Raw genomic sequence first — 25053 nt, forward strand, 5'->3', positions numbered from 1 at the left:
AGAATCAGTTCAGTCACTCAGTCATGTCTGACTCCTTGTAACCCCACGGACTGTAGTACACCAGGCTTCTCTGTCCATTACCACTTCCCTGAACTTGCTCAAATTCGTGTCCAACAAGTCGGTGATGCCATCCAACCATCTCATCCTCTGTCATCCCCTTCTCCTCCTACCTTCAATATTTCCCAGCACCAGGGTCTTTTCCAATGAGTCAGTTCCTCTCATTAGGTGACCAGAGTATTGGAGCTTCAGCATCAGTCCTTCCAATGAATTTTCAGGACTGCTTTCCTTCAGGATGGACTGATTGGATCTTCTTGCAGTCCAAGGGACTCTCAAGAGTCTTCTCCAACACCACAGTTCAAAAGCATCAATTCTTCAGCACCCAGCTTTCTTTATGGTCCACAACCATACATGACTACCGGAAAAACCATACCTTTGAGTCAGACAGACCTTTGTCGGCAAAGTAATGTCTCTGCTTTTTAATATGCTGTCTAGCTTTTCTTCCAAGGAGCAAGTGTCTTTCAATTTCATGGCTGCAGTCACCATCTGCAGTGATTCTGGAGCCCAAGAAAATAAAGTTTCTCAGTGTTTCCATTGTTTCCACATCTATTTGCCCTGAAGTGATGGGACCAGATGCCATGAACCCAGTTTTTGAATGCTGACTTTCAAGACAGTTTTTTTTTTTTCCTCACTCTTTTTCACTTTCATCAAGAGGCTCTTCAGTTCCTCTTCTCTTTCTGACATAAGGGTGGTGTTGTCTGCATATCTGATGTTATTGATATTTCTCCCAGCAACCTTAATTCCAGCTTGTGTTTCATCCAGCCCAGCATTTTCCATGATGTACTCTGCATATAAGTTAAATAGGTTGAAAATATACAGCCTTGACATACTCCTTTCCCGATTTGGAACCAGTCTGTTGTTCCATGTCCTGTTTTAACTGTTGCTTCCTGACCTGCATACAGATTTGTCAGGTGGTCTGGTATTCCCATCTCTTGAAGAATTTTCTACAGTTTGTTGTGATCCATACAAAGGCTTTGGCATAGTCAACGAAGTAGATGTTTTTCTGAAATTCTCTTGCTTTTTCGATGATCCAGCGGATGTTGACAATTTCATCTCTGGTTCCTCTGCCTTTTCTAAATCCAGCTTGAACACCTGGAAGTTCTTGGTTCACGTACTGTTGAATCCTCACTTGGAGAATTTTGAGCACTACTTTGCTAGCATGTGAGATGAGTGCAATTGTGTGGTAGTTTGAACAATCATTGGCATTGCCTTTCTTTGGGATTGGAATGAAAACTGACCTTTTCCAGTCCTGTGGCCACTGCCGAGTCTTTGAAATTTGCTGGCATACTGAGTGCAGAATCTTGAGAATACTAATGATAAAAAATCAAAACCATGGCTGGTATATATTATGTGCAATATTAATATTCATAATTTCTACTTCTGTTTACTGTTTTACTATTGGGCCCTCAAAATAAGTGGATGGTAGGCACATTTTAGAATCTCAAAGAATATGTAGTGAATGAATGACTGACTGACTAGCTCAATGAATGGAGAGGGAATCGTTGAGATCATGTTATTCTGTGATTTTCACAACACCTTAGATTTTGACTCCTTTTCTTCACTAAAAGTATATGCAGAATGTTAGCCCAGTAAATAAACTGTATGAAAAAATAGCTATCCTTCTTTAGAAATGTTGTTCAGTTGCCAGGTCATGTCTGACTATTCGTGAACCCCCATGGACTACAGCATACCTGGTTTCTCTGTCCCTCACCATCTTCCAGAGTTTGCCCAAGCTCATGTCTAATGAATCAATGATGCCATCCAACCATCTCATCCTCTGTTGCCTTCTTCTTCTGCCTTCAGTCTTTCCCAGTATCAAGGTCTTTCCCAGTGTATCAGCTGTTTGCATCATGTAGCCAAAGTATTGGAGCTTCAGCATCAGACCTTCCAAAGAGTATGCAAAGTTTATTTCTTTAAAATTGACTGGTTTGATCTTCTTGCTTTCCAAGGGACTCTCAAGTGTCTTTTCCAGCATCACACTTCAAAAACATCAATTCTTCAGTGCTCTGCCTTCTTTATTGTCCAGTTCTCACATCCGTACGTGACTACTGGAAAGATCATAGCCTTGAGTGCATGGACCTTTGTCGGCAAAGTGGTGTCTGCATTTTAACACACTGTCTAGGTTTTTAATAGCTTTCCTGCCAAGAAGCAATCATCTTCTAATTTCATGGCTTCATTCACAGTGATTTTAGAGCCCAAGAAGAGCAAATCTGTCACGGCTACCATCTTTTCCCCTTCTATTTGCCATGAAGTGATAGACTGAATGCCAATATCTGGATTTTTTTTTTAATATTGAGTTTTAAGCCAATATTTTCACTCTCCTTCACCCTGATCAAGAGGCTCTTTAGTTCCCCTATTAGAGTGGTATCATCTGCATAGCTGAGGTTGTTGATATTTTTCCCAGCAGTCTTGATTCCAGCTTGTAACTCATCCAGCCCAGCATTTTGTATGATGTAATCTGTGTATAAGTTAAATAAACAGGGTGACAATAAGCAGCCTTGTCATACCTTCTTTTTCAATCCTGAACCAGTCAGTTGTTCTATACAGGGTTCTAATTGTTGCCTTATGACCTGCATACAGGTTTCTTAGGAGACAGGTAAAATTGTCTGGTATTCCCATCTATTTAAGAGTTTTCCACAGTTTGTTATGATCCATACAGTGACAGGCTTCAGTGTAGTCGATGAAACAGAGGTAAATGTTTTTCTGGAATTCTGTTGCTTTCTCTATGATTCAGCACGTGTGGGCAATTTGATCTCTGGTTCCTCTACCTTTTCTAAACCCAGTTTGAATATCTGGAAGTTCTTGGTTCACCTAATGCTAAAGCCTAGTGTGGAGGATTTTGACCATAACCTTACTAGCATGGGAAATGAATGCAATTGTCTGGTGGTTTGAACATTCTTTAGTACTTTAGTACTACTTAAGGCCTAAGCGCTTAGTAACTTATACTAAAAGAAATCAAGTGACTTGTGCTAGTTCAGGTAAATGTCCCAGCTGGGTTCCAATTAAAGAAACATACATGGCATATGAGTGATGTCTATTACATTAAGCTGTATTCCAAAATTCATCCTGGAGTGCCATATCTATAAGCTTTCCCTTAGATATGGTTCAGCAGTAAAGAATTTACCTGCAATGCAGAAGACACAGGAGAGACAGGTTTGACCCCTGTGTCAGGAAGATCCCCTGGAGAAAGAAATGGCAACCTGCCCCAGTATTCTTGCTGGGAGAATCCCATGTACAGAGGAGCCTGGTGGGCTACAGTCTGCAGGGTCACAAAGGGTTGGATGTGACTGAGCACAGAAGCATGCACCTATCTACTCTGCTTAAAGTCAGTCACATCTATAGGCCCAAAGAAAACCCTTTCAGATAAAAAGGCAAAGGAAAAACAGCCCCAAATCAAAATAAACAAAAACATATTTATTGTCTTTTCCTAAAAGACGTTGTCATGATTTCCTGTTATATACTAGAGCATGCTACCTTATTTCCTTCTTCCCTGGATGCTTCAGGTTCTGAATTCATTCATTCAACAGATATTCGAACAGCTTTTATGGAGCAAATAGTTCTAAGCACTTGAGACTCATTTGCAAACAAATAGACAAAAATCTCTGCCAACATGGAACTCTATTATAAAAAAGGGTGGTGGTGGGGAACACTAAAAAAGGGTTTTATTGGACAGAGGCAAAGAGAGATTGAAGAAATTTCCAGGATGAGATTTCAAAAAATTTCTTAGATCATGAAACACATAAGCAAGTACTATTTTAAAAGTTAATATGTGTTTTTCAATTAGTTTATGTAGATATATACATAATGGTCTTGAAAACAAACTTTTATTGAGCAAAAATAGGCCATTTTCTGCTACCTTTTATTCTTCACTACTTGACTATCAATATTATGTAATGTAACCCAGATGAACAAATAGTTTGGGGAAATTTAAGAATGTATTCATGACTAAGAAAATGTCCCCTAAGTAGCCGTTTTCATTAGTCTCTCAGTCTGACCAGTTAACCTTACTCACTGGTGTCACAGGTAAGTTCAACGTCTACTTCAAGTAGTGCTGATTATAGTGTCTGAGGTACAAAAATAAAAGATTCCATTTTAGCAAAGTTCACAAATACTGTTTTAATCCAGCTATCCACACTGTCCATCTAAAACAGTAAATGTCCCAGTCTTAGCTTTTTAAACCAGTATACTTTATGAAACAAATGCTGCTCAAATAGCACTTCAGTGCTAAATATAGGATTAAAGAATGAAAAAAAATTAGTCATGGACATTCAGAATGTATTCAGAGATTTGAGATCACACAGAAAACCACATCCAGGTGAGTTAATTTTTCACTTTTCATCTTGAAAATGTTGGCACAGGATAGACATAGGCAGCTTTCATTTAGGTCTTACACATTTTAGGCACTAGTTTACACAGTTAATGCATATAAAAGGAAACACAAAATCCAAAACTAATTTCCAACTTAGAATGAGTATATAGCATTGCTTAGTTTTTAAAAATAACTAGAAATAATAGTTAGTTGTGGTAGTACCTATATTAAGTTATTCCATTGGAAAATGCGTTTGTTTCTCAATAGGAACCAATTTACATTCTGCAAAGCATATGTAATTTTTCACTGTTTACTATTACAGTACCTAGTAGAACTGTACTATCTACAGTCTACATTCAGTTGATTTCTTTTTCCCCATATGCAGATAGCTAGGCTACAAATGTTAGCCCCTCAAAAATAACATCTGTTTATATAGAAGTTACTTTAAAAAATAAGAAATGGTACCTCTCTTATGTACAAAAGCCACACATTTGTAATGCATTTTAAACCTCTCTGATGCTATTTTAAACCAATTAATGGATTGAGATAAATAAAATGCATTCATAAAGTCAAGTAATAGTACATACTAAAAAGAATTCTGTGATTAACTGTTAAAAGGAATTTCTAAAGTATTTAAAAATGTTTATGAAATTTTTCTATCACAAAAGTTTTGTTTTTTTAACAAATAATGCAGTGAATATACCACAGTAAACTCTGTGGGATGAATAATGCTACCTCTTGCTAAAGAAGTATGTGTACATTATAATCAGTTAAAGCCCACTTGATCATTTCAGTAATTAAGAGAAACAAATTGATTATATTAATGGACTAGAATAGGAATTCAGACCATAGAAAAAATAATTTACAGATGAAGCTGTTGATTAATATTAAGCCAGATTCTCTTTCATTGTGTTACCCTCTAAAATTTTCAGAAAAATACCAGAGTGACTCTTTATTATTTCAAAGATTCCTCAAGACATACACAGTGCAATGGGGATTAACTTTCAATAGGATCCATATGAACTAGGATTGAAGTTGGAGCCATGGGGAGAGAAGTAGGAAAGTACACCTAAATTAAACTAAATTACCTACTTCCCTTTCATAAACCTTTAGAGATAGTTAAGAGTTTCTCAGTACAGTATGAAAATTACAAGAAATAAGACTTGGGAAACTAGCAATATTCCATCTCATCGAATCAAATGATTTTTAGAGCTGAGGAGTCGGCAAGAACTTCAGGCTTGATCACTTCTTCTGTCCTGATCATTTCACCCCAAGACTCTACAAATCATCTATAAAACTAGTTATCTTTCTTAGGTACCTTAGACGTATCTTAATGTCACAGTATTACTTAGACATATCTTAATATGTCACAGTATTACTTTTACTGTTAATGATAGTTTGGCATCTCTCCAGATCACTGCATTTCTTTGAATATGTCATTGTGATCAAAGTTGGGCCATTACATCCCACAATTTAAGTTCATCTATTGATTACAGATTTCATTTTATATATATGTAGCTTGCCAGCATATTGTGCTCCAAATTAATTGTGGCTTGGCAGATCTATTCTAAAAAAACAATGGTTTTATGTGTTTTGTACAGAATGAATCCAACCACCAGAAGTGAATATATTTGGTGCAGACAACCTAACCACATCATTTAACCCACTAATTTTAGTCTATAAGTTTGATCAGTATCAATTCCTCTTGCTTGAGAGGAAGCAGACTATTCAAGAGTGAATTTATTTGATCAGTGGTACTCTATGATTTTGAACAAATTCCGGGAGATAGTGAAGGACAGGGAACACTAGTGTGCTGCAGTCTGTAGGTTTGCAGGGTCAAACACAACTTAGCACCTGAACAACAATTCCTATGTAGAGTCCCAACGTCAGAGATTCCCACAGCCATTAATTATAATTTTTTTCAAAATATACAAATTGGGGTTCATTAGTTCTATAAGGCTATTTACTTTCAAGTCTCCATTTTAAGATGTATACTATCTGCTTGCATGTTTGTATCCTGGCCCCCTCTTCCCATCCCACATTCTGTTACCCAATTTCATATCTAAATTCACACTGAGCTTGATTTGTAACTTGGAGTAATTCCAGCAGACAACCATAAGGGTGTGTCTATAGAATGCCAAAAATCTAATCAATTGTGTCAGTAACTTAGACATTCATTCTTGATATTTTGTCTACATCATACTAAATGTATTTAATGAATTTTCTTAACTAAACCCCTGACATTGTTAGACATGGCTCTAAATAATAATGAGAATAGCAATGAATGCCATCAAACAAAGGATACATTCGGATCAGTACAGATTCCAACCTTAAGGAAAGTGATTCCAGTTAACCAGCATGGACTAAAATGTAGTTTCGAATTGTATTCTAAGGATGTTAAGGATCTACAACGTTTAGTTATTCTCCAGTTGATTAAAAAAAAACAAAAAAAAAACCTGGATCAGGGAAGTACTGCCTACCCAAATTAACCAGAAATATTAAATGTTATTTTGCATTTGATTTATAAAAAAGACCAATTTATACTGGGCAACTTACTAATGACAATGACGACTTGTGACTGCAGATATCCATTTTAATTAGGTTATTGCTTAAGGATCATAATTGGCCTGAAATCTTTTGGAAAATTTGTAGACTACTTTATAAAGTTACATAAAATTGTGAAAAAGTTGCATGCTTTAAAAACTTAGTATTTCCATCAAGCTTGTGGTCTAAAAAGAGTATGAATACAAGAGCAAATGGATATTTTTTAACACAGTTTCTTGGTATTTACAGTAATTTTTTTTCTCTATTTGCTGTCCCTTCAGTGTCAGTCATTGGATTTTCTGGTTTCTTTTCCTCATCACATTCAGTACAAGGAGGCACTGGTTCATCCTGTCAAACAATATGGAAAAGATAATTAGACCCAAAAATGTTTAATGTAAAAATTAGACAATAACTCAAGTATCTCAACAAACTTCTTACAGAAAACCAATGCCAGGCAGAAAATGTTAACACTTATTTATGTTAACACTGTTACTTTGTGAAAGCACATAAAATATGTTTTACAAATCGAAAAAATTTTCAAAAGCTTTTTTGAGAAAACTTTGGCCAAACCATTCAAGAGTGAATTTATTTGATCTTGATTAATCTAACTCCCAAACTGAAAAATGTTGTGTTAAGTAAAATGAAAAGACCCTGATGCTGGGAAAGATTGAGGGCAGGAGAAGGGGATGACAGAGGATGAGATGGTTGGATGGCATCACCAACTCAATGGACATGAGTTTGGGTAATCTCTGGGAATTGATGATGGACAGGGAGGCCTGGTGTGCTGCAGTTCATAGGGTTGCAAAGAGTTGGACACGACTGAGCAACTGAACTGAAGTAAAATGACTCTTAATAATTGCTATGATGCAATATATTTGGCCAAATATAGAACTACAGATAGAGTTCAGAATTAAGCTCCTGAGTTATGTTTGTTTTGTGGGGGATACATATGTCTTTCTACCTTCTGTTTCTCAAGTCTTCATTTATCTTCTTTGTCCTCTAAGGAATGTAAGTGTACTTTTTGTTTTCTGTTTACATTTGTTTTGTTCCTTGCTTGGCTGGGGAAGGGTAAGACACCTCCCTTGCCCTTTTTCTTCTAGGACTTCAGCTAATCAGATCAAAGCTTAGTGGCAGGCACAGTGGCCATGGAAAGGTCCAGAGGCAATAGGTAAAAAAATATATGTTGTATTAGCTAATACAACATCCTGGCTTCAGCTAGAGCAAGAGAGAAAATCATAGAACCCATGAGCTTCAAAAAAGTGTTTTCTGACAATCAAAACAACCAACCAACCAAACAAAATACCTGTGGGACAGGTGATGATTCTGCAGTGTCATTGTTTGGAAGATTTTCATCATGCTTCGTAGAACAGGCCGTGCTCTCCTGAAAAACCTGCGATTGAAAGAAGGTCAATGAAGTTAAATGAAGGAAAGGAACAGAAAATCTCCTTGAAATCTTCCCATTGGTAAATTTCCTTCACTTTGATACAAGCTGAAAGGTCAAGCGAGGGACAAAATGATCACAACATGACTGAGATCCCAGGGAGAGGGCAATTATTCACAGTCCATTTGGAGGTCTCAGTCATGCTTATGACAGACAGCTACTTAAAAAAAAAAAAGCTCAATTCCAGTGAAAAATTCTTTGCAAAAAATTTTAAAAAATAAAGAGTTGCACAACTACTATATTCTATTATCCCTGATGTATCTAGACTCTAAGATTTAAATATGTTCATGGTCTATATGCCTGCAGGAACATCAAGATTGCAAGCCAGAAAACAATGTAAACATTATGATCATGGTAAAAAATAAATAAATAAACTGAAATCACAGTTAAATGGAATCAGGAGACCAAAAGGGGAGCTCTCACATGCCACAACAATAATAGAGCCCAACAAGATGAAGACAGACTCCTCTTCTTTCCCGGCAACAATTCAGCCCATGAAAAGGCAAGAACTCTGTTTATTGTAGCCCTTCCAACCCTCTTTTCCCCTCCATAAAAAGTTTTCTCATTTGCTTTGGGGGACTTGGACCTTGCTCACCATGATTGCAGACACCCAAATTGTAATTCTCTACCGATTCCAAGTAAACACATAATTGCTGAAGACATGTCTATCAGTCTGTCTGTTTTGGTCAACATCAATCTGTCTAGCAAAAAATTTTCAACACCTTTAAAAAGATTCAGTTCAGCTCAGTTCAGTCGCTCAGTCGTGTCCGACTCTTTGCGACCCCATGAATTGTAGCATGCCAGGACTCCCTGTCCATCACCAACTCCCAGAGTTCACTCAGACTCACGTCCATCGAGTCAGTGATGTCATCCAGCCATCTCATCCTCTTTTGTCCCCTTCTCCTCCTGCCCCCAATCCCTCCCAGCATCAGAGTCTTTTCCAATGAGTCAACTCTTCTCATGAGGTGGCAAAAGTACTGGAGTTTCAGCTTTAGCATCATTCCTTCCAAAGAAATCCCAGGGCTGATCTCCTTCAGAATGGACTGGTTGGATCTCCTTGCAGTCCAAGGGACTCTCAAGAGTCTTCTCCAACATCACAGTTCAAAAGCATCAATTCTTCAGTGCTCAGCCTCCTTCACAGTCCAACTCTCACATCCATACATGACCGCAGGAAAAACCATAGCCTTGACTAGACGGACCTTAGTTGGCAAAGTAATGTCTCTGCTTTTGACTGTGTTATCTAGGTTGGTCGTAACTTTTCTTCCAAGGAGTAAGCGTCTTTTGATTTCATGGCTGCAATCACCATCTGCAGTGATTTTGGAGCCCCAAAAAATAAATTCTGACACTGTTTCCTCTGTTTCCTCTGTTTCCTCATCTATTTCCCATGAAGTGATGGGACCGGATGCCATGATCTTTGTTTTCTGAATGTTGAGCTTTAAGCCAACTTTTTCACTCTCCTCTTTCACTTTCATCAAGAAGCTTTTTAGTTTCTCTTCACTTTCTGCCATAAGGGTGATGTCATCTGCATATCTGAGGTTATTGATATTTCTCCCAGCAATCTTGATTCCAGTTTGTGTTTCTTCCAGTCCAGCGTTTCTCATGATGTACTCTGCATAGAAGTTAAATAAGCAGGGTGACAATATACAGCCTTGACATACTCCTTTTCCTATTTGGAACCAGTCTGTTGTTCCATGTCCAGTTCTAACTGTTGCTTCCTGACCTGCATACATATATTTCACTAACCAGGATATCCCTTCTTACTTACTAGCTTCCATAGTCTTAAAGAAAATGACTCACTGGCAGCATATTCCAGTCGGCTTTCATTTTCATATTAACCAAGGGTTAAAATATTGAATTTCTCTTCTCTCCATCCCTCTCTTTCTTCCTTCCTCCTCAGTCAGCCTCTTTCCCCTCCTGTTTCCTCACTGCCTCTCAATTCTCCCTTTATCTCTTCCTTTTCTTTTCATCATTTTTTTAACTTAAACACAATTTTATAGTAAATGTCAAAACTGTTTAAGACTGTGTACTTTTTAGTGATATTCCTTTCCCTGTAGAAAATGTATAAAACAGAGACTGAGAGTCTAATACTTCATGGCCCCTGTGTAACTCTAACCTTGAACAAGTTAGTTGCTTTGAAGTCAGACAGGGAGGATACCTAAGTTGGCTTTGAAATCTAACTTTCCATAAATTCTAGGAGTGGATGATAACTAAAGAAATTGTGTAGGATACTTAACCTACTCCACCTCAGATTAAAAATCGAAGTTATTCTTACCTGCTCCCTATTATTACTCTACATGGCTCCTAAGTGAACGTTCAGCATGTATCTGTGTAGCATGATCTCCCCTCTACACCTTTGTAACAGTCCCTCTTCACTGTGCGGTCCTGAAGACCAGCTAGTTTCTCCCTTCCTAGCACATTATTTTCACCACTAGACAGGCTCATCACACTTTCACTAAAGGTACAATGCATTAGAAACATTGACACTAAATGATTTTATATGTATATGTATGTCTGATTCCTCAATATATTGTAAGTTCCTTGAAGATACAGCCTATATTTTTCAGCCCTAGATCCCAGCTAGATGCCTATTAGATAGCAAATGGTCATACGTAGTCACTGAGTAAATAATAAATGAATAAAAGGAACATTGGCTATGAAAATATTTTAGTCCTTTCGAATTTTCATAAGTGCCTGAGTTTGTCAAATGATGAGATTTAGTTATATTTGATAGCAGCTCCAAAAGGGTTATACTTAGCCCCTTCTTCAAAATAAGTCTACAGTGTATAGAAGAGTAGTCAAAACTTTGACTGCCTTAGTCCAAAAATTTTAGGCAGCTACATGAGGAATCTTCTATACTAATTTTTTTTCTTTTTATGTTATATGGGTTTGAGTTAGACCCAGAAACTAAAATTTTCTCGGAATATTAATGTATTTTGTTTTTATTGTAATAATACAACTGACCTTTGTTTTTATTATACTTGCCTTTGGCCTTGGAGGGGGAAAAACTGAAACAAATGTACAAAATCAAGCTCAAAATGCAGAAAATAACCAGAAGAGTGTAAGGCTTCCTAAAATATATTTTTGAATAGTGGAGTATATAAGTTACAGAAGTTTGAGGAGAACTTTACTTGAACATTAAACAATGGTATTTAACGTAGTTCTTCTCAGAGTCTTTAACACAAAATTTTTTAAATCTTTGGCCTTGAATGATCTTCTCGAATAATCATACAGGGTGCTTGTTAAAATAATACTCCTGGGTGATAATTCAGTGTTCTGAATATAGGGCTTGCATTTTTAATCAGCAATGCAGCAATTCAAATGAACAGTGAAATTTGAAATCCACTTCTTCGAAATGTATAAATGCACTATAAATCTCTTAGGATATATAACCATTTCTGAAATCCATTTGACCTTAAATCATTTTCTGTGTGTGAGGTATTACCTGAGGTCATTGTCTTGAGAAAGATAACATAGGATTTATGGTGGAGTATGGTAAGCACAGCTGACTATTTGAGACAAGCCTTTGATCATCTGAAAATGAAAACTTATCAAATTTCAACATTAAAGAAAATATTATGTGGCTGGAAGACAATTCTAACCTTTTTGATACTTTCATTTTACAATGAACATAACCTTTAAGTATATTTTTGTGTGTGTGCCTCCCAGGCATTGCAGAAACTTCATGAGATGGGATTCATAAAATCCCTAGTGTTATTCAGAAAAGCAACAGGTTTAAGCACTTCTGAAGGCACAATTCCAGATGTTCAAGCTGGTTTTAGAAAAGGCAGAGAAACCAGAGAACAAACTGCCAACATCCCCTGGATCATGGGAAAAGCAAGAGAATTCCAGAGAAACATCTATTTCTGCTTTATTGACTATGCCAAAGCCTTTGACTGTGTGGATCACAATAAACTGTGGAAAATTCTGGAAGAAATGGGAATACCAGACCACGTGACCTGCCTCTTGAGAAACCTATATGCAGGTCAGGAAGCAACAGATAGAACTGGACATGGAACAACAGACTGGTTTCAAATAGGAAAAGGAGTATATCAAGGTTGTATATTGTCACCCTGTTTATTTAACTTCTATGCAAAGTACATTGAGAAATGCTGGGCTGGAAGAAGTACAAGCTGGAATCAAGATTGCCGGGAGTAATAACAATAACCTCAGATACGCAGATAACACCACCCTTATGGCAGAAAGTGAAGAGGAACTAAAAAGCCTCCTGATGAAAGTGAAAGAGGAGAGTGAAAAAGTTGGCTTAAAGCTCAACATTCAGAAAACAAAGATCATGGCATCCGGTCGCATCACTTCGTGGGAAATAGATGGGGAAACAGTGGAAACACTGTCAGACTTTATTTTGGGGGGCTACCAAATCACTGCAGATGGTGATTGCAGCCATGAAATCAAAAGACGCTTACCCCTTGAAAGGAAAGTTATGACCAACCTAGATAGCATATTCAAAAGCAGAGACATTACTTTGCCAACAAAGGTCCCTCTAGTTAAGGCTATGGTTTTTCTGGTGGTCATGCATGGATATGAGAGTTGGACTGTGAAGAAAGCTGAGCACCGAAGAATTGATGCTTTTGAACTGTGGTGTTGGAGAAGACTCTTGAGAGTCCCTTGGACTGCAAGGAGATCCAACCAGTCCATTCTAAAGGAAATCAGTCCTGGGTGTTCACTGGAAGGACTGATGCTAAAGCTGAAACTCCAGTACTTTGGCCACCTCATGCGAAGTGTTAACTCATTGGAAAAGACTCTGATGCTGGGAGGGATTGGGGGCAGGAGAAGGGGATGCCAGAGGATGAGGTGGCTGGATGGCATCACTGACTCTATGGATGCGAGTCTGAGTGAACTCTGGGAGTAGGTGATGGACAGGGAGTCCTGGCGTGCTGCGATTCATGGGGTCGCAAACAGTCGGATACGGCTGAGCGACTGAACTGAACTGAAGGCACAAACCTTCAAAATACTCTCAGTTAGGTAAAATTTAACGTGATGAATATTGTGCCTATTTCTAGAAACTCAAGTAATAATGTATGAAGTTTGATCAGGAAAGTCTGCACCGATTTACCTACTTCAGTGTGCAGCTTAACTATTAATTATATAGGCAACCTAGCTGGGTCTGTAAATTATGAAATGGGATGAGCCATGAACATATCTTTATTGAAGTAATTATGCACTCTTTCTCACATACACATCTTCACCAACACCTCCAGAATCACCAGTTTGTTTCTGTGCTTTGGGCACAGATTCAGTTCAGTTCAATAGCTCAGTCATGTCCGACTCTTTGTGACCCCATGAATCACAGCACACCAGGCCTCCCTGTCCATCACCAACTCCCGGAGTTCACCCAAACTCATGTCCATTGAGTCAGTGATGCCATCCAGCCATCTCATCCTCTTTTGTCCCCTTCTGCTCCTGCCCCCAATCCCTCCCAGCATCAGAGTCTTTTCCAATGAGTCAGCTCTTCACATGAGGTGGCCAAAGTATTGGAGTTTCAGCTTCAGCATCAGTCCTTCCAATGAACACCCAGGACTGATTTCCTTTAGAATGGACTGGTTGGATCTCCTTGCAGTCCAAGTGACTCATAAGCGCCTTCTCCAACGCCACACTTCAAAAGCATCAGCTCTTCGGCACTCAGCTTTCTTCACAGTCCAACTCTCACATACATACATGACCACCAGAAAAACCATAGCCTTGACTAGATGGACCTTTGTTGGCAAAGTAATGTCTCAGCTTTTGAATATGCTATCTAGGTTGGTCATAACTTTTCTTCTAAGGAGTAAGCGTCTTTTAATTTCATGGCTGTAATCACCATCTGCAGTGATTACAAAATGTTACATTATGGCCACAAAAGTAGGCAAAGTAATAACAAATTTAGTTGAGACAAGCCCTTTAATTATTTACCCCTGTGTGAAAAAAAATACATAATCCTACCATGTTGGTGCAGACTCTAATACTGGAGTATCCTGAACAATGGTCAGGATTCCCATTTTAATGGCTTGGGAGTCATGCACAAACAAATTTGAGTCCTATCTCCATCTCCTACTATCTTTATAAGGAAAAAAAAAAACACACCTTTTTATTTGCATTGAGGTATAGCCAATTAACAGTGTTATAATCTTAGCCATACTTATACCTGTATCCATTCTCCCCCAAACTCCCCTTCTATCCAGGCTGTCACATAACATTGAGCAGAGTTCCCTGAGCTATACAGTAGGTCTTTGTTGGTTATCCATTTTAAATATAGCAGTGTGTACAAGTCTATTCTAAACTCCCTATTCATTTCCCCCAAAATTCCCCCATCCTCACCCCCTGCAACTGTAAGTTCATTCTCTAAGTCTGTGAGTCTCTTTCTGTTTTATAACTAAGTTCTTCATATCATTTCTTTTTAGATTCTACATATAAGGGATGTCATATGAGTTTTCTCCTTCTCTGACTTACTTCACTCAGTATGACAATCTGTAGGCCCATCCAGGTTGCTGCAAATGGCATTACTTTATTATTTTTAAAGGCTGAGTAATATTCTAATATCTTTGATAATGAGCTTTGAGGTTTCTGATATTATGAGGTTTATTTGATAGTTTACAGAAAAATAGGATTAAACACCAATAACAAATTTTGACATCAGAACAAATAAACCAACAAGCAAAATCCACTGCTAGTTTCAGCAATATTTCAGAGAAGGAATAACATTTTAATACTAATATATATAAAGGATCAACTATCAAAAGAAATTATTTTTGAGAAAGAGAGATTGGCTCATGGAAAATCCACTAACATTCTGTTATTTGATATTAAATGTCAGTTTTCTACATTCCTATACTGTTGAAAGACTTCCCTGGTGGCTCAGATGGTAAAGCGTCAGCCTGCAATGCAGGAAACCCAGGTTCGATCCTTGGGCTGGGAAGATCCCTTGGAGAAGGAAATAGCAACCCACTCCAGTACTCTTGTCTGGAAAATCCTATGGACGGAGGAACCTGGTAGGCTACAGTCCATGAAGTTGCAAGGAATCAGACATGACTGACAGTCCATGAAGTTGCAAGGAGTCAGACACGACTGAGCGACTTCACTTTTTTTCTTTCTTTCTATACTGTTGAAAACTTCATGAAAGGCCAGTACTTGTTAGTGAAATGATGGATGGGAGATACCAATTTGACTTCACTTTTCCTTCATTTGTGAAATGAGGATAATGATGCATACATTCAAAATTTCTGACATCAAGTGAAATGGTTTAATGAAGGCAACTCAGCTAGGTGAATGGAATAAAGAGTCCATCGGGGCTAGAATTCCTTTAGCTCTTATTTGGTGGGTACACTTGGGAAAGTTACTTTACCTTAAGGAGGTTCTGATTCCTTATCTGTAGGGTAGGCAAAATGATCCTTACCTGACAGGAGTTTTGATGAAATAAAATTTATACAGTGGTTTCTAAAGTAGTGTTTTGCATGTATTAGATGCTCAATTAGGCTTAGTTCCTACCCTTTCTTTCCCTTCCTAAGCTTTTTTCCTTCTGTCAAAATTTCTCCATTTTGTTGAAAAATATATGTATCAGAATAGAAACACAGGTATTCAGTCATTTTAATTTTCAGTCGTGGTGTCAACATAATGACCCTGGTCATTGGATGATCTTGACATTGTCAAAGAATATATGGCTGTCCTTGATCATTTCCTGTTCATGATTTAACAGGGCAGGAAAAATGTCATATTAACCAACCACTCATCTTCCTTGAGAAATCTTAACCTTGGAGAATGCCTTTATCCTTTCTGAATTTTCATTTGTTTTCCTCCTCAAGGCAGAATCAGCAGATCAATCTAACCAACTTAAGGATTCAGGTGCTTCAGAAAGTTTTCATTAAGGAACGTTCATGTCTTTGGCTTCAGTGCAAATATCCCATTTAGAAAATATGGAAATAAAGTTGTATATTTAGAATGACCTTTGTTAACGGGCACCATGAATAAAATTACTCCATAATACTGTTGCATCGGCATCCATTGTGTGTAGTTAAGCGGCCTTCAAGGGCCTGAAGCTGACACTAGGCCCCAGCACCATCCTCCATTGCTTTTCCTAGATAACAGCCAGCAGAGACGCAAAGAATTTTAAGGTCCTAATGGGACTTCTGCAGTGCTGCTGGTAATACAGTTCCTCCTGTTTCTCAGCTCCTTTGCTTGTGAGACCCTTAGGTAAGAACTCTGTGAAGCTTATTGAAACTCTGCTACTGCTCCTTTCAGTTTGAAGTGGCCAATCCAGCCTACCCTGGAACCTCAAGCCCTCCATACCAACCCTAACAGAGGCATATGCCCCAGGTCCTGCTGCTTCCTTTTGACCTGGACACTCCCATGTAGCTCAAGGAGGAATGCCTTGTGTTCCTCCAGGACCTGTGATTAGCAAACCTCTGTATTTCAGTTTCCCTGAGCTTGAGGTCTTTCTCAAACCTTGGGGCACCATCTGATACCTAGGGCTTTACTTAACAAATGTTAACAAAAACCAAAACAGGACTATGATAGAGTAAAAAAATTACTGGAAAGCCTATAAAAGAAAAGCCTCTTTTGCATTTTGTTTAAGTTACACTCCATTCTCCCTCTGAAATAAACAGTAATACTTTAAGAATTAAAGCAGATGAGATGATTTATTAGAGATTCATTTAAAGTCTTCTCTGGGTTTTAATCTCTGATTCTTTTGATTACAGTAACTTTGTTAATGGTATTGAGCATTTGGTTCTACTTTACAAGAGGCATTAGTTTTGTCTCTGATGACCTTTCTGTATACATTAAAAGAACTCAAAATACTTAATATAAATGCATTCTGGGCAACCTGAAATTCTACCTAGAAAAAAAAAAAAAAACATCTGACAGTTAAAAGGTCCAATTCATTCTTCATATTTAATTAATATCTGGGACAAACTGGGGGCTAAAAACAAGCATGATTTTCAGAATATATAAAAGAAAAAATGAAATTAAGTATCAAGTTTTTAAGAAACATTGGCTAAATTTTTCTCTGATGTGACTTTTGAGCATGAATTTTTTTTAAATTATAGAATGATACTTTAGTACTGTTTTAATATTAAAAAGGCAGAAACTGGAAGAAGGTCAAAGATTAAAAATGGAATGTTGAGTCAAGATGATGGTAGGTAGTAGAGGAACAGTGGCCTGGGAGGGAGGCAGGGTCTGACACTGATGTCCTCTGTTACCAGGCTCCTCCAGGCAAGCTGCATTCCCTCTCTGAACCATAATTCACTCATTGCATGAAATAGTTACAATTTGGAAACGGGAAGCCCTGACATCATCATTTTAGATATTTTGGAAAACTATTTAAAATCATGTGTTAAGATTTGCATTTTGTTTGGTTCTGAAGGAAATATCAGTACTTTTATATCTGTCCTCAAATTGCCTATTATCTAATGCAAAATGAGAACCTTATACATATAATCACCTTGCAAGAGGGACTGTGATACGGGATAAATCATGTTTAAGAGCCAAGCACTATGGAGACCCAGAGGAGAAAACCATTTTGTCTCAGGGGAGGTAAGAGAGGTCAAAGAGTTATCAACAAGATTAAGCCTATTTCCTTATAATAATTATTAACGTGCTTATTAGGCTATTTATATTTACCAAATTATAAGTTACCCATTATTCTTATGGTTTCTATATGACATCTGGTAAGAAAGCATACTTAAGTTTACAGTTTGCATGATTTAAATTAAGATGTTATAGGAGGGTAAACATGGAAATCTATTATCTAATGTGAAAAGCAGAAATTTATTCCAAAGACCTTAGGTAACTATCTGTCCTTCCCATATAATCTGGAGGCATACCTGTTCCTTCTTAAAAAAACCACAGGAGTACAATGAAGAATGCCTATTATGAAGCCAGCCTCTTCAGATGGTCTGATGGAACGTAGCCCAGAATGACAGTTGTGTATGGTCACTCAGCCCAATTACAGTAGGGCATGACTCTCCTAGAAAATCTTTGTTAATGTAGTGTCTGCCAACAATTCATCAGGGCATCAAATGTCACACAACGAATATTGGATATAATTGTAAGCTAGAACTCTAAAAATCTCTGCCAAAATTGTTTTAATATGAAAATGCTGGCATAAGTTTCTACTAGCAGCTCTAGATTTATTTCCTGCACACTTTATGCTCTCATTTTCCTAGACAGTGCTTTGCTGTTGAATAAACTCCCTTTGGTCAGGGACTTGCGGGCAGGTGCAATGGCCAGATTCTGAGTAAGGAGTACTTACAACGCTAAATAGAAGCCCTTGTTGCCTTTCATTTCCTCAGCACATTAAGAAAAGTTAAGTGTGTGCTGTCCAGAGGAGTCAGAGACATTAGAGAACACATTTACACTGAGTAGTAGGTCTTCTTCCTTTTGTGAAAATTAAGGTAAACTGCTCAGTATCTTTAGTTCTTGATATGCTATTAAACAATACGAGGCACATTTGCAAACTGCAGGAGAATGGGATAAAGCAGGTACATCCTTTGCTTTCTCCCTGTGACTACAAAATTATCATTTGAGCAAAACTACTTTCAAGGGAACTTAAACATTCCCCCAAACTTATAGTCCAATATGTTGTTAAGCTCTTGTGGATCCATTTCAAGTTCTCTACATCCACTAACAAAAGGGCCAGCAAACCCAGAAGCCATTTTCCTAAGTGACCCTGCCTGGTTGGATAGGGCAGGAAGTAGAACATATCTAAGAATATGCAAGGGCCCTAATTCCAAGATTAGGACCTTGCCATACAAGATATTAAGACCATGAATATGGAAACGGCAGAGTAAATTCAGACTGAACCTATAAGGACATCCATGATAAAACCAAACACTGTATAGTTAATCTCCATGACTACAATCGTCATGATAAGCCTATAAGAAAGAAACATGAAAGATTCTGAAGCATGTTTAACAGGAAATACTGATGGAAGAATATCTAGGAGGGTTTATTCAGACAACACACATTCCTGGTCTGTGCCCTAGATCTACTGATTAATAATCTGTGGGAGTAGAGCCTTACCACAAGCAGTTTTATTTGAAAATGGTTGATCTGAATTTTATAGAAAAGGGATCTGAATAACAAAATCACTTGCCAATCAGTGACGTGTTAGGAAAACAGCACAGCGGTAATTTCCAGGTTCTTTCTAGTATGTTATTTAGCCTTGGGTATGACCAATAGAAATCCAAATCAATCACCTTTGCTATTTATTTACTAAGAAATTGCATGTGCTCTCATCAGCACTCAGTGAGGTTGCTGATCATCCTAGAGTCTTGGAACAGAAAGAGATGCTCTCATGATAGCTCTTTTCCTCTACTCTAAGGCTTCATTTCCTGACTACATCACAGAATGGTTGTTTCTCATTATTTAATTATATAATATACCATGTCTTCTATTCTATGCTAATTCTATTTTCAGAAAATTTTCATTGAGTTCACTTTAATATTTGACTGAAATATTCACCTTTTTATAGCTGTTTCCATCAGTTACATCTGCCTCTGCCCTAAGAGTGAATCAGATTAGGTTTTTTAATGATGGCTATTCTGACTGATGAAGGTGGTAATTCATTGTGATTTTTATTTTCATTTCTGTAATAATTAGTGATGCTGAGTATCTTTTCATGTGCCTATTGGGCATCTGTATATCTTCTTTGGAGAAATGTGTATTTAGGTCTTCTGCCTTTTTTTCAATTAGGCTTCTTTTTTTTTTTTTTTTAGGTTATTGCATTATATGAACTGTTCATACATTTTGGAAACAGCCTGGTTGGTGGCATTATTTGCAAGTTATTTCTCCTGGTTAGTAGGTTGTACTTGTTTATGGTATCCTTTCCTGCACAAAAGTTTGCAAGTTTGATTAGGTCCTGTTTGTTAATTTTTGTTTTTATTTCTGTTTCCTTGGGAGACTGACTTAGAAAACACTGGTACAATTTATGTCAGAGAATGTTTTGCCTATGTTCTTTTCTCAGAGTTTTATGGTGTCATGTCTTATAATTAAATCTATGAGCCATTTTGTGTTTATTTTAGTGTATGGTGTGAGGGTGTATTCTAACTTCGTTGATTTACATTTGGCTGTCCAGCTTTATCAATACCGCTTGCTGAAGAGACTGTCTAACTCCATTGTATTATCTTGTGTTCGTTGTAGAAGATTGATTGACTATAGATGGCTTCCCAAGTGCCTCAGTGGTAAAGAATCTGCCTGTAATGCAGGAGATTTGAGTTCAGTCTCTGGGTCAGGAAGTTCCTCTAGAGAAGGAAATGGCAACCCACTCCAGTATTCTTGCCTGGGAAATCCCATGGTCAGAGGAGCCTGGAGGGCCATGTTCATGAGGTCTCAAAAGAGTCAGACACTTTTGGGTTCTGTATTCTGTTCTGTTGATCCAAATTTTATGTCAATACCTCGGTGTTTTGATTACTGTCCCTTTGTGGTGGGCTTCCCTGGTGGCTCAGGGGTAAAGAATCTGGTGAAGAGATGCAGGTACAGAGCCAGGTGCGCTAGAGTCCATGGGGTCAAAAAGACTGAGACACAAGTTAGTGATGAAACAACAGCCTTTGTAGCACTGTCTGAAATCTGGGAGGGTTAGGCAGCATTATTTATAGTATCCAAGACATGAAGGCAATCTAAGTTTCTAGATGAATAAATAAAGTGTTACATAGAGAGGAACATATATGTATATGAATATTATTCAGACATAAAATGGGAATTCTGCCATTTGTGACAACATGGATAAACACTGAAATACAAAGAAAAGATATTAAAATCAAGAAGGGAAAATCTACAAATAATATACACGGGAATCCTCATAAGTTTATCAGCTGAATTTTCAGCAGAAACTCTGCAGGCCAGAAGGGAGTGTCAGGATATAGTTAAAGTGATATTATTATTAATCAAAAGAAAGCTGAAGTAGCCATATTAATTTCAGACAAAGCCAGCTTCAGAGCAAGAAAAATATCAGGGATAAAGAGGGACATCTATATAATAATAGAGGGGTCAATTCTACAAAAAAAAAATACACAACAATTCTTAACAAAAATACATCTAACAACATATTTTCAAGATATATGAGACAAAGCTAATAGAACTGCAAGGAGAAACAGAAGTGAACCAGTACCACTGGATAGAGAGCTTCAACACTCTCTATCAATAGTGGACATATCAAGTGAGCAGAAATCTCCAAAAATAGAGTTGACATGAAGAGCACTACAAATCAAATGGATCTAACTGATATTTAAGGAATACTTCATCAAACAAGAATAAAATACAGATTCTTCTCAAGGTAGCATGGAACATTAGATAGACTGCATTTGAACAAATGTAGAGTATGCCATCAGACTGTAATGGAACTAAATGACAAATCACAGAAAGATAGTTGGTTGCTGTATGGAACTCTCAACTATTGCTCAATTACTCTGCAAACCAAAAGCTGTATTTAAAAATACCTGCTGCCTTTGAGAAAGACACCATTAAGAAAATGTAAAGACAAGAAACATCCTGAGTAAGAGAAATATTTTCAAATCATATATCTGGTAAAGGATATATATCCAGAATATGTAAGGAATCTTGCAATTTAATACCAAGAAGACAGACAACCCCAATAAACATGGGGAAAATATCTGAGTAGACATTTCACCAAAGAATATATGTGAATTCCTAATAAGTATAGAAACATATGCTCAAATTTTTAACCATTTGGAAACTAACAGTTAAGCCTGGATGAAATTTGATTTCAGACTCCTTAAATTTTATTTTTAAGCAAAAATTCAGACAATAGCAAGTGGTGACAAAGATGTAGAGAAAATGGAACTCTCATAATTGCTAATTAAGATGTAAAATGGTACAGCCACTTTGGAAATGTCTGTCTGTTTCTTAAAAAGTTAAGAAAGTATTTATAGTATCCTATTCTACTTCTGGGTATCTACTCAAGAAAAATAAAACATATGTCCACTTGAAGATGTTTATGTAAATGGTCATGGTATGATTAATTCATAATAGCCAAAAAGTGGAAAAAATCCAAAAGTTATCAGCTGGTGAATGGATAAGGAAAATGTGATAAAATCATACAATGGATTCTATTCAGAATAAAAAAGAACAAACTACTGAAATATAATATAGATGAAACTCAAAGTCATTATGCTACATGAAAAAGGGAATGCAAAATGCCACATGCTGTATGATCAATCTATAAAATCTATGGAAAAGGCAAACTTATAACCAGTGGAAACTAGGTTAGTGGTTGTCTTTATAGAGATTAACTGTAAAAACGGGCATGTGGGATCTTACTAGGAAGATAGAAATGTTCTAAAACTGGCCTATGGTAATGGTTGCAAAACTTGGTAAATTAAATAAATGCATAACTGAAATATATACTTAAAACCTGTGATTTTTACAGAATGCAAATTGTTTTTAAAAACTGTCATATTCATGCAGATGACACCACCCTTATGGCAAACAGTGCAGAAGAACTAAAGAGCCTGTTGATGAATGTGAAAGAGGAGAGTGAAAAGGCTGGCTTAAAGCTCAACATTCAGAAAACTAAGATCATGGCATCCGGTCCCATCACTTCATGGGAAATAGATGGGGAAACAGTGAGAGACTTTATCTTTTTGGGCTCCAAACTCACTGCAGATGGTAATTGCAGCCATGAAATTAAAAGATGCTTACTCCTTGGAAGGAAAGTTATGACCAACCTAGACAGCATATTCAAAAGTAGAGACATTACTTTGCCAACAAAGTCCCTCTAGTCAAGCCTATGATTTTCCCAGTAGTCATGTACAGATGTGAGAGTTGGACTATAAAGAAAACTGAGCACCGAAAAATTGATGCTTTTGAACTGTGGTGTTGGAGAAGACTCTTAAGAGTCCCTCGGACAGCAAGGAGATCCAACCAGTCCATCCTAAAGGAGCTCAGTCCTGGGTGTTCATTGGAAGGACTGATGTTGAACCCGAAACTCCAATATTTTGGCCACCTGATGTGAAGAGCTGACTCATTTGAAAAGATCCTGATGCTGGGAAAGATTGAAGGCAGGAGGAGAAGGAGAAGACAGAAAATGAGATGATTGGATGGCATCACTGGCTCAATGGACATGAGTTTGGGTGGACTCCGAGAGTTGGTGATGGACAGGGAGTCCTGGCACGCTGCGGCCCAGGGGATCGCAAAGAGTCAGACATGACTGAGTAACTGAACTGAATACAGACTGAAAATGTATGTATGTATATATATGTGTGTGTGGGCTAAATTATTACCCAAATTGGCTAGAATGTAAACATTATGATAATATAGAATGAATCTATCACTAGTTAAAAAAAAAAAAAGCAATATTCTCCAAACCAAGTTTGAGAAACAAAGAATACAATCATGATTTCTCCTGCTACCAAGAAGTTTTTAATGAGGTGGATGAAAGTGGAGCTGATTATACAGATTGAAGTAAGCCAGAAAGAAAAACATCAATACAGTATACTAACACGTATATATGGAATTTAGAAAGATGGTAATGATAACCCTGTATGCAAGATAGCAAAAGAGACACAGATGTATAGAACAGTCTTTTGGACTCTGTGTTAGAGGGAGAGGGTGGGATGATTTGGGAGAATGGCATTGAAACATGTATAATATCATATATGAAACGAATTGTCAGTCTAGGTTCGATACAGGATGCTTGGGGCTGGTGCACTGGGATGACCCAGAGGGAAGGGATGGTATGGGGAGGGAGGTGAAAGGGGGATTCAGGATTGGGAACACGTGTACACCCGTGGTGGATTCATGTTGATGTATGGCAAAACCAATACAATATTGTAAAGTAAAAATTTTTAAAAATAAAAAATAAATAAAAACTATCATTTTTCATAAGCAATTAGCTCCAGTGTGCTAATTTTTGTTCATTCTAGTTATTAAGACAGCACAAATCTCTCCTGTTAAAGAGCAAATAGACAAAAATTACCTTAAAATTTCTACTATAGTAATTATTTATTTTAATTTTAATTTAATTTAATTTTATTATACAATTTCTCATTTTATTTGAGAATAAAACTATAATTGTTCCAGTCAACCAAGATGAAAATAGAGACTCATATTAGACTTCATCCTTATTCTTGTATCTTTGCTTGAACACACAATTCTGGGAATTTCTCATTCTGATATTCTGTTTATTTCATGCTTTTAATCATTTGTTATTGGCTTCATTCAGATCCCTAGTTTATCTCCCCTTTTATTATTTTAAAAAATTTCCTCATTGGGTAGTTTCTAGATTTTTTTAATTTCATAGAGCGGAAAAACACATTAAACAGAAAAGAAATGGAAATAAATTTTCCAACTATTAATTTTGTCAAGTAAAGCCACCAAAATTAAAATTTAACTCAACAACTACCATGTATTTTCTCTCTGTAGAAAACTAAGTAGCACTGATTAGTTTCTAATTAAAGTCTTTTATAAAAAAGCAGTGAAAATACTTCAAAATACACATGAAATACACAAAACATAAATGTGAAAAAATAACTGTATTAGGTTCTCCAGGGAAACAGAACTAACAAAATATATACATAGATGTATAAGAGGTGTTCTTGTTTTTTTAGTAGGAATTGGCTCATGCTATTATGGAAGATGAAACATGCCATGATATGCACTCTCTAAGCTGGTGAATCAGGGAAGCTGGTGGCGTAAAATTCAGTCCAAGTCTGAAGGGCTGAGAATAAGGCTGTTGTAATTCCCAACCTGAATCTCA

General features: G+C 37.2%; 1 protein-coding gene across 2 annotated transcripts in view; it reads right to left on the bottom strand.

The window, feature by feature from the left end:
• The window catches only part of LUZP2 (leucine zipper protein 2), a 535694-nt gene continuing 514091 nt past the window's right edge, over positions 3451–25053 (bottom strand). For both annotated transcript variants that reach the window (XM_013975878.2, XM_018043589.1), the window contains exons 11-12: positions 8214–8300; positions 3451–7258 (exon numbers count right to left, since the gene is read on the bottom strand). In XM_013975878.2, the coding sequence (XP_013831332.2) occupies positions 7154–7258; positions 8214–8300 (192 nt within the window). In that variant the 3' untranslated portion in view covers positions 3451–7153. The remainder of the gene's footprint in view (positions 7259–8213; positions 8301–25053) is intronic.

This window comes from Capra hircus, chromosome 29 (genome assembly GCF_001704415.2).
Source record: "Capra hircus breed San Clemente chromosome 29, ASM170441v1, whole genome shotgun sequence".
Taxonomy (NCBI): Eukaryota; Metazoa; Chordata; class Mammalia; order Artiodactyla; family Bovidae; genus Capra; species Capra hircus.